At 40.3% G+C, this 14,118-nt stretch overlaps 1 protein-coding gene across 1 annotated transcript in view; it reads right to left on the reverse strand.

The window, feature by feature from the left end:
- Positions 1-14,118, reverse strand: part of cdc73 (cell division cycle 73, Paf1/RNA polymerase II complex component, homolog (S. cerevisiae)) — a 323,327-nt gene that overhangs the window by 127,819 nt on the left and 181,390 nt on the right. The window contains exon 11 of the mRNA XM_067990642.1: positions 6,663-6,720. Within this exon, the coding sequence (XP_067846743.1) occupies positions 6,663-6,720 (58 nt within the window). The remainder of the gene's footprint in view (positions 1-6,662; positions 6,721-14,118) is intronic.

Below are 14,118 nucleotides of genomic sequence, written 5' to 3' on the forward strand. Positions count from 1 at the left end.
AACCTTTATAAAATACTAGTTCGACCACAATTGGAGCATTGTGTCCAGTTCTGGGCACCGCACTTCAGGAAAGATGTGAAGGCCTTAGAGAGGTTGCAAAAGAGATTTACTAGAATGATTCCAGGGACGAGGGGCTTTAGTTATGCGGATAGACTGGAGAAGCTGGGGATGTTCTCCTTGGAACATCCTTGGAACTTCTCTCAAATTGGTTGCGAGGAGATTTGATAGAGGTATTCAAAATCATGAAGGGCCTAGACAGAGTACATAGAGAGAAACTTCCCATTGGCAGAAGGGCCAAGAACCAGAGGACATAGATTTACGGTGATTGGCAAAAGAACCAAAGGTGACATGAGGAAAAACCTTTTTTTTAAACCCAGCGAGTGGTTAGGATCTGGAATGCTCTGCCCGAGGGGGTGGTGGAGGCAGATTCAATCGTGGCCTTCAAAAGGGAACTGGATAAGTACTTGAAAGTAAAAAATTTGCAGGGCTCCAGGGATAGGGCGGGGAAGTGGGATTAGCTGGATTGCTCTAGAGCCAGCATGGACAGATCGATGGGCCGAATGGCCTCCTTCCATGCTGTAACCTTTCTATGATTCTAACCTTCGCTGGCCTCTAATTGATATTTTTAATCATTTCAGTGTGGCACACTGGATGATCAAACTGTGTACCTGCCGTCCACAGTCCTGCAGAAGCACCTTTTAAAAATGGAAAGCAATCTAGAATAGTCAAGCCATCTGAAAAAAAAAACCTACTGATCTCCTCTGATATTTCTCATAGGAACAGTAGGCCATTTAGCCCTTCAAGCTTGTTCGGCCATTCAACTGGATCGTGGCTGATCTGTATCTTAACTCCATTTACTCGCCTATCCCCTCATACAAAAATCTATCAATCTCAGTTTTGAAATGTTCAACTGACCCACAGCCTCAACAGCTTTTTGGGGGAAGAGAGTTCCAGATTTCCACTACCCTTTGTATGAAGAAGTGCTTCCTGATATCACCCCTGAATGACCTAGCTCTAATTTTAAGGTTATATCTCCTTGTTCTTGACTCCCCCACCAGAGGAAATAGTTGCTTTCCATCTACCCTATCAGATCCTTTAATTATCTTAAACCCCTCAATTAGATCATCTCTTAATCATCTATACTCAGGAAATACAAGCCTAGTCTATGCAACTTGTCGTCATAATTTAACCCCTTTAGCCCTGGTATCATTGTGAATCTGCACTGCACCCCCTCCGATGCCAATATATCCTTCCTGAGGTGTGGTGCCGTGCCCAGAATGGAACGCAATACTCCAGGTGCGGTCTAACCAGAGCTTTATATAACTGCAGCATAACTTTCTCCATTTTGTATTTCAGCCCTCGACATTAATTAGCAGGCTGGGACCGAAATAGAATGCTGAACCACAGAGTCGAAACAATAGACTACAAGGCAGAGGAAGTAATGCTCAAACTGTATAATGCTGTGGTCAGATTACACAGAGAACTGTGTTCTGTTCTAATCAACATACAAGCTATGGAACATTTCAGACAAGGTCCACGAGGCTGATCCACTGGAGAAATGAGGTGTGAGGAAAGACTGTATAATCTTGGGATAATCTTCTAGGGGTACACAAGATACTAAACAATATGGAAAAGGTAGAACACACAAAAAAATTCAAAGTAAACTATGAGGGTAGGATAAGGGGACATGGATTTGAACTAGTAAAAAGAGTAATGTCAGGAAGTAGTTCTATCAACATACAGAATGTCCTTCTTGGGGCAAAGTAGTGGAAGTAAAAATCTTGAGATCATTTAAGAAACAATTAGATGCCATGATGAGAGGTACTGTAGATTCTTTCTATATGGATGAGTAAGATGTGCCAAATAATTTTACTCACTGGTATTTATTTTGTGATCTGAAGCACGTTTGTGATGTTTAGTTGGTAACCTAGCCTGTCCAAGCACTCTTTCCAGATCTCTCTCTCTACATACATTCAACAACTTGAACTTATATTGTGCTTTTAATGTAGAAAATGTCCCAAGTCACTTCATGGAGGCGTAATCTAAAATACGGACACCAACCCAAAGGAGGGGTTTTTCGGAGGGGTAACCAAAAACTTGATCAAAAAAATGGGTTTTAACAGGGAACTTAAAAGATGAGGGAGTTGGAGAGTTAAAGGGTTTAAGGAGGGAATTCCAGAATGTGGTGCCTAGGCAGCTCAAGGCATGGCTGCCAAAGGTGGGGCGAAGGGAAAGGAAATGCACAAGGCCAGAGGCTGAGGAATGAACAGTTCATCTGTTAAAACACTGTTGAAAGTGGAGTTCCACAGGACTCAGTACTAGGTCCCTTACTTTTTGTGGTGAGCATGATGTAGGGGGCATGATTAAGAAGTTGCAGATGATACAAAAATTGGCTGTGTGGTTGATAGTGAGGAGGAAAGCTGTAGACTGCAGGAAGGTATCAATGGACTGGTCAAGTGGGCAGAAAAGTGGCAAATGGAATTCAATCTGGAGAAGTGTGAGGTAATGCATTTGGGGAGGGCAAACAAGGCAAGGGAATACACAATAAATGGGAGGATACTGAGAGGTGAAGAGGAAGTGAGGGGCCTTGGAGTGCATGTCCACAGATCCTTGAAGGTAGCAGGGCAAGTAGATAAGGTGGCATACGGGATACTTTCCTTTATTAGCTGAGGCATAGAATATAAGAGTAGGGAGGTTATGTTAGAGTAGTATAAAACACTAGTTAGGCCACAGTTTGAGTACTGCATACAGTTCTGGTCACCACATTACAGGAAGGATGTAATTGCACTAGAGAGGATACAGAGGACATTTACAAGGATGTTGCCAAGACTGGAGAATTTTAGCTATGAGGAAAGATTGGATAGGCTGGGGTTGTTTTCTTTGGAACAGAGGAGGCTGAGGGGGGGGGGGGGGGATTTAATTGAGGTAAACAAAATTATGAAGGGCCTATTCCAATTAGCAGAGAGGTCAATAACCAGGGGGCATACATTTAAAGCGATTGGTAGAAGGATTAGAGGGGAGCTGAGGAAAAAGATTTTCACCCAGAAAGGGTGGTAGAGGCAGAAATCCTCATCACATTTAAAAAGCACTTGGAAATGCACTTGAAGAGCCATAACCTACAAGGCTACTGACCAAATGCTGGAAATGGGATTGGGCTGGTGGCTAATTTTTGGCCGGCGTGGACACGATGGGCCGAATGGCCTCCTTCTGTGTTGTAAATTTTCTATGATTCTATGAATTTCCTGTCCAATGGAGACCTACTATTTTGCCTCTCCTTCCATCCAGAGCTGTTCTAAGGACATTGGTGAGAGGCAACGGTAAGAGAAGCAAAGTGTTTTGTAAGAAGACCATTAGTTTTAATGGGAGCTAGCACATTAGGCAAGCATTTGCTGCAAACTTCCCCATCATATGAATCACATCTGAACTGATGTTCAATACATCTATAGTTGTAATATGCACATAATAGATTTAACCTTATAAAGATTAACACTGCAAAACTAACAGCTTAATTTTATGCAAACTAACTTGTTATTTTAAACAGTAGAAACCAAATAAAGAGGGTATCTCTCAAAATGTCAGATCATACAGTTTCACACCAACATGAACAAAAATAAAACTGAATTTTTTTTTTAACTAAACAGAAAGCCATTCACTTGACGTCTGAAGCAGTTAAGCTTTTATCAATTACATCATAATTGGCAGGGCCTGTCCACACAACAAACGCTCTATCATCTTTCTTTACAAAAATGCTACAAGCCTGTCAGCTGCTTTTTGGCATGGAGTCTCAACTGGCTTAACAAAACCTTCAACAGCATAGTTCGAATCGTGACAGGGCTTTATCCAGTTGGATTTTAGAGGTAGCTCTTTTTACCTGGCTGAGATCCTTGGCTGTCAACCAATTCTCTACAGGCTTTGTAAGCAAAACATGACAGTCCTGCATTTTTTTTTAACAGTGATTCTAACTAAAGCTCACAGAATGCATGATATGATTCAATACAAGAATAAGCAACAAAAAAAACATCATCTTTCCAATAAAACAAAAAATAATTGATCAGTTAAACTCGGACCATGAAGTAAATGAAGCATGCATAATGGGGGGAAACTATAGAACAAACAGTAGTCAATCATCTTTTTTGTTTATATACAACGCGCATCATAAAAATTCTTTTCAGCTCCCCAAAAGCTCAAGTTAATCCCATGAGTAGCTGCTGACACTGAACAAGATGATCCTAGGTTTAATCCTGGATCATGCTACAAGGGGAACTTGGGTAGGGACAACCATAGGGGTACAAAAGCCTCAGCACCCCAGGTTAGAGGGACAAGCATCAGCCAGATTGCTGTTGGAAGATCCTGAGGTGAACATCAGTAAAAACAGGATCATTGTCATGGCTGAGATGTTAATAATCACCAGTTGGACAAGGTATCAGAGATTAGCCAATGCTTACTCCAGCAACAGTCAGCAGAAGAGGAAGGGAGGGGAGAAAACAGGTGGGGAACAAAACAAAAGATTCTTTTGAAACTTTCAATTTCTTCCTTTCCTTCCAAAGCAAATAATTAAAAAGGTGTATCCAGATACTGTGTAGGTAAGATTATTAAAGTACTCTTCTGCTCCCATCAACTTTTAAAATTTAAATCTAAAATTTTTAATTCTATGTAAAAATCATCATCAGAAGGAAGCCTGTAATGAGCTTCTGCAAAGTTTTCCTAAGACTCAGATGAGTGCTCATCTCTATCCCTCTCCCCTTCCAAAAAAAGTTGGAGATTATTTCCTCAAACTCAGTTTCCATGCTAGCTCCAACCTGCATGCTCATTGTAACTTTTAACTGGCTAATGGTGATGCAAGCTAAACCTTTTCTACAATTTTCTATATATATATAAAAAACATATAATATAAATAGATATAAAATATAAATATAATATAAATATTTAAGCACTTGCTTTTTGGAGGGTACTTAAAATTTAACTACTAAGAGACAAAAGATCTATGACTTCTTAGGAACAATCTTCTAAGTGTGGCATCCTTTCACAACAAACAGGACCTTTTCACTCTCATTTGTGATTTGGTGCGTTTAAAATTGTGAATTCACTATGAGATCATACGCCTACAGGAACCCGAATAAAACGTCAAAATAGAGCGTGGAGCTACTACTGAACTGTTACTGATCTACTTTAAGATCTGTGTTTAGCACTTTATAATTAATAATTAACATGAACTTGTCATATTAGCTTCATTAATACCATTGTTAGGTAGAGAATGAAAAGGAAAATGAAAAAGAAAAAGTGTGGTCTCCTATTATTTTAAACCAATGTATCCATCAATTCCATTAAAAAAGATATAGTCCTGCCTCATTGTTTACAGTGGCTATGCACCTAGTGCTCAATACTCATAATTTTTTTTTAAAATGACAAGACACAATGGTTCAATCCTCTAATGCAGGGAATTCGTTCTGCATATTTATCTTGCCTGATTATTCTTTCTTGATCAGGTTTATATTCCTCATCAAGCCACAAATTCCCACACAACAATTGAAGCACATTATTCGGGTACTACCTACTTTATTCTTTTCTTTAATACCTTAAAATTGTATCCCAAACATCCATACTGAGATATGACTGAAGATAAGAAACCATGTGGATTCAAGATGGGAAACATATGACCTAGCACTGTATGCAGGCAACACGTGAAAATTAAATGTGGCAGCACTGCAATCAGCCATTGATCACGATGGGTAGGGCCGGTCACGATATGCAAGATTTACCAAATTGGAATTACTCCACACATGGCTTATGGGAGTTAAAAAAAATATGCATGAGGTTCAAATTGTGGGAGAACCAGTTACTGGAGGCACAGGCACGGGTAAGCCAAATGGCCTCCTTCTGTGCTGCATCATTCTATAATTCTATGGCGTATTCCTTAATGAAGTAAAGGCATTTGAGAAACTGACTTTGGGATCTCTATAATGGAGGCCAGAAGAAAAACAAACAGTCTATTCATAAGAAATGCCATGTTGGGAACCCAAATATACTTTGTAATGTTCTCAAAAGATATACCTATTTCCTCACTCCTCCTCGTAGGTTTTTAGAAACATTCAGCAATCCAAGGGATAGGTGATAGCCAAAGTGAGATATTAACTGTACTATGGGATAATATATTCTTAGAAGATTATACATTATCAAGGTGCACAAATATAAATCACAAAGACTTTTTTCTGAACCTCTCAAATGGCTACAGTCTTGCAATATATTCATTATATATTTGTATTATATATAAAAGTATTCCTTTTGCCTTTACATTGTTAATTTAATGGAGGATTTAACAGGAAGCATTGTTGGCAGTTTAAGGGGGATAAAACAGGAGTGTATTGATTGTAGCCGAATTATCAAATTCCAATTTCAGTGCTGGAATATCATGGCACCGCATCAGCACAATCAAAATGATATTATCTTAATGCTGAATAATTGTTTGTATTTTGTACAGATATTACGCTATTGTTCCCTTACCAGTAATCACAAAATATTCTTTGAAACCTTATCTTACAATCCTTATTCAGGTCACCAGCATCCATTAATGAAAACAGAATGGAGAAGGGAATGTGAACCAGGAATCAAGACAACATATTAGCACAAGCACACTCCCCAAAAACAATACTTTCTTTTTTTACCTGGTCTTGGAATAGGCTGAACAGCAGGAGTTTGAGCCTTTCTAGCAGAAGCACCTTCCTGAAAGATACAACATTTTAAACTATTTCAAGTCATACTGAAATTATCCAGTGGTGGTAGCCTGCAAACAATTTTAAAATGCAGTCTTTCCTTTCAGTAACTCATGAAAAAACAATCACAGGAAAGAACAATGTCATTAACAGTCTTGTACCAGTTCCAGCATTTCAAGTGTGAATCAGAAAACAGTTGAGAACATTTGAGAATTTCAGTCCGTTGACTGTTTGTGAAACAGATAGATAGATGCAAATCTAAAATCCATATGCTACACAGACATTCTCTCAGTTCACTTAGAATTCAAGGGACCAACATTCTCTAAATAGACAAAGGACTAAAATTCTCAACGCAGATGAAGGATTAAAAAAAATTCTACACAGCTTGGGAGTGGAAGGAGAAGGGGAGGAACAAACATCAGCTATTGTATGGATATGTGGGCTCACAGAAATGTGTACAATATCTTTTATATTATAGGCCAGATCTTTGTACAGCAGTACTCTGCCAGGTTAACTTTTAAATTGAATCAACGATTTCCCTATGAACAAGCACCAGAGAGGAAGCATTGGTGCAGAGCAGATGTGACAAAAATTAGCTCACTGCGCACGTGCAACATAATTGAGTCATTGCGTTATCAACAAATAGCATATGAGGGCATACACGTGGTGACATTGTCAAAAGGGTGTGTCCAGGCTGCACTGCCTCCAGTTCAAAGCTTTTGCTAGCACAGTTAGACTAGCAGCAGGTACCAAGACCAAAGAAAAACAGGCTTTTCCGGCCGCCAGGCGAACAAATTCCGTCAGTTTTATCTTAATTTGGCTGCAGGACACCCAGGCCACAAAAACCTGTAGCCAAGCAATATAAAATCAGTTCACGTATTCTACGCCTGCATGTCTGTAATCAAAGAATTATCTCTACGCCTCCCCCACCCCCCCACAATATGTAGCCGTAACATAAAGAATAATGGACACCTCTGAAATGCAATCTTTTTCAACCCAATGATTGCAAATATGCAGCAAAATGCTGACCATATCAGAAAATGCAAGCTTGCCACAGGAATGCATGCATTTAAGTATGATTGTTCAGAGCTCTCCTTTCTATTGCTTGAGAGCACTGGTTTGAGAAATGTTCCAGACACTGTACCACTTCGTGTAGTGGTCCGGTGCAGCTGGGATATCAATTGGTGGGGTTCAGGTGACATCGAACTGCAAAGCAAAAACTAAAAGATTTACAATAATCTGAATCTTATGATTATATTACAGCTCTGGGCCAATTTCCTGCTTTTGGTAGAGCTCAAAATATTTGGGTGATTTATTTGTTAATATTTTGGTTCAGCGTCTGTCAGTGACGATAGACCACTTTTTATCAGTGATGCATGAGGAGGTTTATAAAATAGTATAGGGTCAGTGACCATGACAAAGAACAGTACCGGCAATTTTAAATCTATTATTGATTAGAATTCACCACTAAATCATAGATGCACAGGAGGTGTATTACAAAAGGTACAAGTATCTTCAATCTTTTTGGGTGTCAATACATTCAATTACAATAAGGCTAGTCATGTTTTAGGATTTTATATAATTTTTTCGCTTTGCAGAAAGATTCAGGTGTGAGCTATGTTTAAATTTTGTGTTTTAAAACAAAGTGAATTCATACAGGTTTTTTAAAAAAAAGTCACGGGCTGCAGGCATTGAAGATGTGTAATAAAGCCAGGACAGCCGATTTGTGGAACATTACAGCTCACAGTCTACTTCAAACTGATATATTGAGGGTTAATTCCAGGACCATTAATACAGACAATCCCTTGCTCATTTTGAGAATAACAGGAGTTGTTTTCTTTAAATCCACACCCCAAAGGCCGGGGGGGGGGGGCGGGGGGGTGGGGGGGTTTAAGTGGTAGCTGGTTTTATTGACAGGCCTTCTGATTGGGGAAATAATCATAGGGACAGACTCTCACTAATACACAGAGCAAGGGACACAGAGGAGCATGCGGAAGTCAGCTTGCCAGCTAATGCTAAGGAGAAAGCATGGCCTAATGAGTAGAAGCTTACTCATCTCAAGGCCAGTATCAGCCAGGATCAGAAGCCTGACAAGGAAAAATTTAAGCAAGCCCAACAATAGGGTTAGTGTGGTATATTTTTTTTTATTATTTACCTTGTTCTCGAGAAGGGTTCTATAATTGGTTGAATAAAGTTGAGATTTAGTATGATCAGTTACTCTCTACATTCACTTGTCGATAAAACAAAACAGCTTAATGATCTGTATCCAGCTTTGTCTCACCAAGGGTTTCAGTCTACCTTCAGAAAGATTGGAGAAGCACATGCGAGAAAGGCACAATATCCAGATCACGAAGGTATCTTATTGTTATACTCCCAGGTTATGCTATCGTACAATTAGATATTGGCCAGTTAGAGCACACTCATGTACGTAAGACACTCAGACTGCTTATGGGGTGATCAGCACTACTATCCCTGAAAGAATATCAAAGGCAGACCCAAAACTTGTAACGACCACAAATACACACACCAGCTCAAAAAGTAAAGAGACGATATAAATCCTTCAAATTAATCCTCAAGCAATAGACAATGGAAATTTATCTTGATTTAAAAAAAACAATATCGCAGGAGTGCATTGACTACAGGAAATTAACATTTAATATGCCACATATGGTGGCCTATCACATTCTATGTAGTGGAATACGAATTTACAGCACAGAAACAGGCCATTTGGCCCAACTGGTCAATGCTGGCACTATATGCCAAAGTGGTGAGGCATGGGTTTCCACCAATACTCTATCCCAACAACCAAGCCTATATCCACACACACAAACCCTGCATTTCAACTGCAAAAATAGTGGAGGCCAAACACTTCTCTGAAGGATCAAGAGCCGCACTCTGAGCAGCAGGTCACCTTGATTTCAGTCCAGAAATGGTACTTGGAGACTCCAACAGGTGAAAATAAAATAACTCTTTAATTTGAGCAAATCAGTGTTGGAAGGCAAATATATGCCCCCACAGATGGCAGTAAAAGAAAAATATATGGTTCTGGTTTTTTTTTTAAAATAAAAAGCATTCAGTATCCAACTGAATCTATACTTATATGGGAAATTTCAGTTAAGGAGAACACTTCTATTTTATTCAGAAGACCCTATTGTAAATGTCATTGTGCATTGTACCGAAATTCATCAGATGGTGCCATGGCACTAAGCGTTAATAGCATAAATGTTTGGAGCAATAAAACAGGCTTTGATCCCCAAAAAACTCAGTTCCCAACCTGAACTGTACTGTGTGGGAAGGCATCAAGCAGGGAAACAGTGGCAATAACCTTCTGGTGAATGGAGGGTGGGTGGAATTAAAATGTAGCATCATGACTGATGGTTCTGGTAGCTGGCTTGGGGAGAGAACTGGGCAGGAGGGTCATTCGTGGTGGTCTGGGGCAGAGTGGTAGGGGGAGAAAGTACAGCCACTCTTGTGGCATATAAAATGGTAGGCAGACCTAGAGATAGAAGATTAAAAGTCTCCAGCAAAACGAGGTACTGAATCGCAATTTGATTCCCTTGTGCAAAAAGATTTTTGTAATTTCTAATGCCAATCATACAATCAGTTTCCCATAACTAATTTATCAGTCACCCGTTCGAGTGATATATCTACTGCTGTAGATCAAAATTCTGAAGCGGATTTAACAAGTACCATCTCCCTGAAAAGTACCAACGTGGACACTATATGTCATATGAAAACATCTCATATGATGGTGCTTTAAATACAGTTTATCTATAAAAAGCAGCAATTAATAAGAATTGCAGTGACATTTTTTTTTAAATTCAGCAAAAACCACGGTAGCATAATTTTGTTAACATAAGTTTGACAAACAACACAAATCTGCTGGGTTACAATAGTGGTACTGCCACAAATTGAACCTCTTAATGCCAGCATGGTTAAGCTGTCTCTACCATCATGTGAGCTCCCTCCTTTCCCTGCTATCATTTGATACCCTACTACTACTCATCCTTCTCATTTCTACAAGGCAGCACTTCCCCTTCTGGTAGATAGCTTGTTACAGCTGTGCTTCCCAGTTCTTTGAATATAGGACTGCAAGTACTGTTTCATTCTGATGAAGATTAGGCGACTTATTTTAATTTAACATTCATAAGCGGATGCCAGAAATGGGAGAGAAGAAAGCCATAGATGATTAAGTGTGCATCAAGGGCACATATTGAAGAACTTGCAAGATGATCACGTGTTAACAATCTAGGGCAACAAAAGAACAGATCTGTAGAGGGAATTATTGTCAGAGTGCTATTCTTACAAGAGTAGGAAGAATTGCAATTAAAATAATGAATATACAAAAAATTAGTGCTCTATGGTTTCAGGTGATTTGTATGCATTTTACTCAATACAGACACACAGTTTTCAAATCTCTGCAACAATTGCTAATAATAAACTTCTCAATTGGTAATGCAGCTTCCTATATAGTTAACACAACTTACACATTCAGTGTCAAATTCTAAATCACCAGGGAATAGTCTGAGTAAAAGACTAATGAGTATTGTGCTGCAAACTGTAATTACAGAAAACTTTTGTATTGCTTCACTACAAACTGTCAGGTGTGATATCACTCATAATTTATTATAATCTAAAAATATTCAAGCACATTACACAAATGCGCTCTGCTTGCAACTTTTCAGTATTTCATTGTAGACAAGAATATGTGAAAAATCTATCTGCTGTGCACACTCCAAGAACAAAAAGAGGCATGCATTTATATAAGCACTTTAGCGTATCTCTCAGAAACATCGCAAAGTGCTTCACGTACAATGAAGGATTTTGAAATGCAGGGACTTGTTCTTATACAGGCAGACACAGCAGCCAATTGGCACACAAGATCATACAAGATCATACAGCAATAATATGAAGGACCCAATGTGTTTCAGTAGTGTTGATCGAAGGTGAAAGTTACCACTGAACATTTCCTCAACTACCTGTCCAACACAGTCGGCACAATGTTTTGTCATGCTTTGTCAACACCCAATGAAATTGCCTTTGTGCAATTTATAAAAATGGAAAGCCACTATGTAAATGGTCACCTGTAATGATGCAGTTGCAGGTTCTGCTCACTAGGTGGAATTGTAGTAACTCCTGTGACCCAGATGACCCTCCAGACAACCAACCTTGATGTACATTGCGTGTTGCTTCTTTCCCTCACTAAATTTTTATGCTCTATGTTCAACTTTTTGATGGCCTCTAATTTTTCCTATAGTTTATTTTGGTTTTTTTTCGCTGTTCAAACCGATCTGCTTTCCTGCTCCATTTTGCCCCCATTACCGTCTAGCCAGCTTCCATCATAATTAATTACATCAATTCTTAATTTTTCTTTTTCCTATTGGCTTTTCATTTCTACTGATATTTTTAAAATTTATTTCCCTCCCTCCCCATTTCAGCCCACCCACCATTTTGGCGCAGCCACCTGTCCAGTCAATCCTGATGCCTTTATAATAAATCCGTTTTTTAAAAAAAAATTGTGGCCAGTCATTTCTGATGTACTTCAATGTTTTTTCTCTTTTGCGCCTGCTGTTTCAACCTGCTTCCCTTTTTAGCATGCTCACGCATCCGCTTCCCCACTCTTTTTACTTCTGCCAGTCGGTACCATCCAAGGCACTACTTTTATAGTTAAATTTATTTTTGCATACGAGCTCACTTCAGCCTTTTTCCACCACCTGTTCCCATCCAACCTGTTCCCTTTATAATCAAAACAATTTTAAAAATGTATTTCATAGCCTTTCACCTCGGCTATAGTTTAATAAGTTTTTTTATTTTTGGCCCTGCTATTTCAACACACCCATCGAACCATTCTTTCTACTCCATTTGCTTTCTCCCACCCAGTCCTTACTTTAAATACAGAATATCCTCTCCCAGCCTTCAATGTCCTGCTGCTTTTTTTTTTAAATAGAAAAAAACAACCGCTCTCCCACAAGTGAAACCCTTTTCCTTTCCATATCTACACTAAACGTATCAGAGTAACAGTGATAAAATAAACTTTTTACTTTCAACTTCTCAGCCTCCACCTCACTCCCATACCCACCCCATAATCCAACCTGCTCACTACTCTAGCCCTACTCCTCTCCCTTCTGCTTTTTCCCTGACTACATTCCCATCTCAAACCCTACGATCATTGGGAGAGGGACCCTGGGATCAGGGAGCATTGGAGATGGAAGTCTCAGAGTCTGGGAGCACTGGGGCATTTTTAGGAAATACAGTCTAAGGGTTTAAGAGCACTGAGAGGGACCTCCAGGACCTGGGAACAGGAGGTGGTCGAGTGGTAGTCCGGGCACAGCAGACCTAGTGTCTGGCAGGACTGGGGGAACCTAAGCCTGGCAGTATTGGGGATTGATAGGATCTGGCAGTGTTAGGGAGGAGTGGGGTCAAGCTAGCTCATGGAAGAGGGAGACCCAAGGGAATGGACCCAAACTGCCCTTGGTCTCTGTTGAACCATCAGCCTTCTCAAGTGTCCTAGCAAGCCAGCCATTCAGTTGCATCAAACCACTGAAAGAATAACTTGCAGCTGTTCAAGAAGAGGAGCCACCACCACCTTCTCAGGGCAACTAGGGATGGGCACAGTTCACTCCATCTCCTTAAATAATTTTGCAATATGTCACTGTTGAAAATCATTAATCTCACCTACATTTCTACTATTAGCAGGTCTATCTGAATATTGATTTCCCTTACAAATGTTGCCTGGTTTCAAGACTTGGGGGTCAATATTCGGATGGCCGAACAGGTGCGTTCGTGGTGGGGTGCGGGGGGGGGGGGGTGATGGGCGGTCTCCTATAATTGAGGATTCCCGGAGCGGGTCCGGAGCCCAGCTTCAACTCGCCCACTTCCAGGTTCCCCAATGATGCGAATCGGTGCATGCGCAGCCCCCGCATGCGGGACTCCTACCGACAATCAAAGCCGACGGGATCCCACTTAAGATCATTATCTGGGCATTTGAGGTCGTTTACAGACCTCATTAGTTGGAGATTTTAGGAGGATTCGGATTTTGGACTACCCTGAGTGTTTCCCATGCTGGGGGAAACACTCCCTGTTTAAACAGACGTGTTGCAGTCAGCAGCCAGTGGCAGCTCCAAAGGTCCATTTAACAGGTGCGGGGTAAACCCTCATTCATTGCAGCAGGGCACTCTGTCACCTCAGACAAAGTTTTGCCTGCCACACCGTTGTCTCCACACTCCAAATTATTAAATCATACCCTAAACTCTGCTGTCCAAACACATTTACCTACTTTGTGGACCCCCTCACACTCACACCGTCAGGATGGGGGGTGGGGGGGGGTCCATTGCTGCATTCATCACTCCATTGGAGGACAACCAACATCACCAGCCTCGCCAGGCATGCCGTCCACCTCCGCCACGTG

The sequence above is a fragment of the Heptranchias perlo genome, chromosome 9 (genome assembly GCF_035084215.1).
Source record: "Heptranchias perlo isolate sHepPer1 chromosome 9, sHepPer1.hap1, whole genome shotgun sequence".
Lineage (NCBI taxonomy): Eukaryota > Metazoa > Chordata > Chondrichthyes > Hexanchiformes > Hexanchidae > Heptranchias > Heptranchias perlo.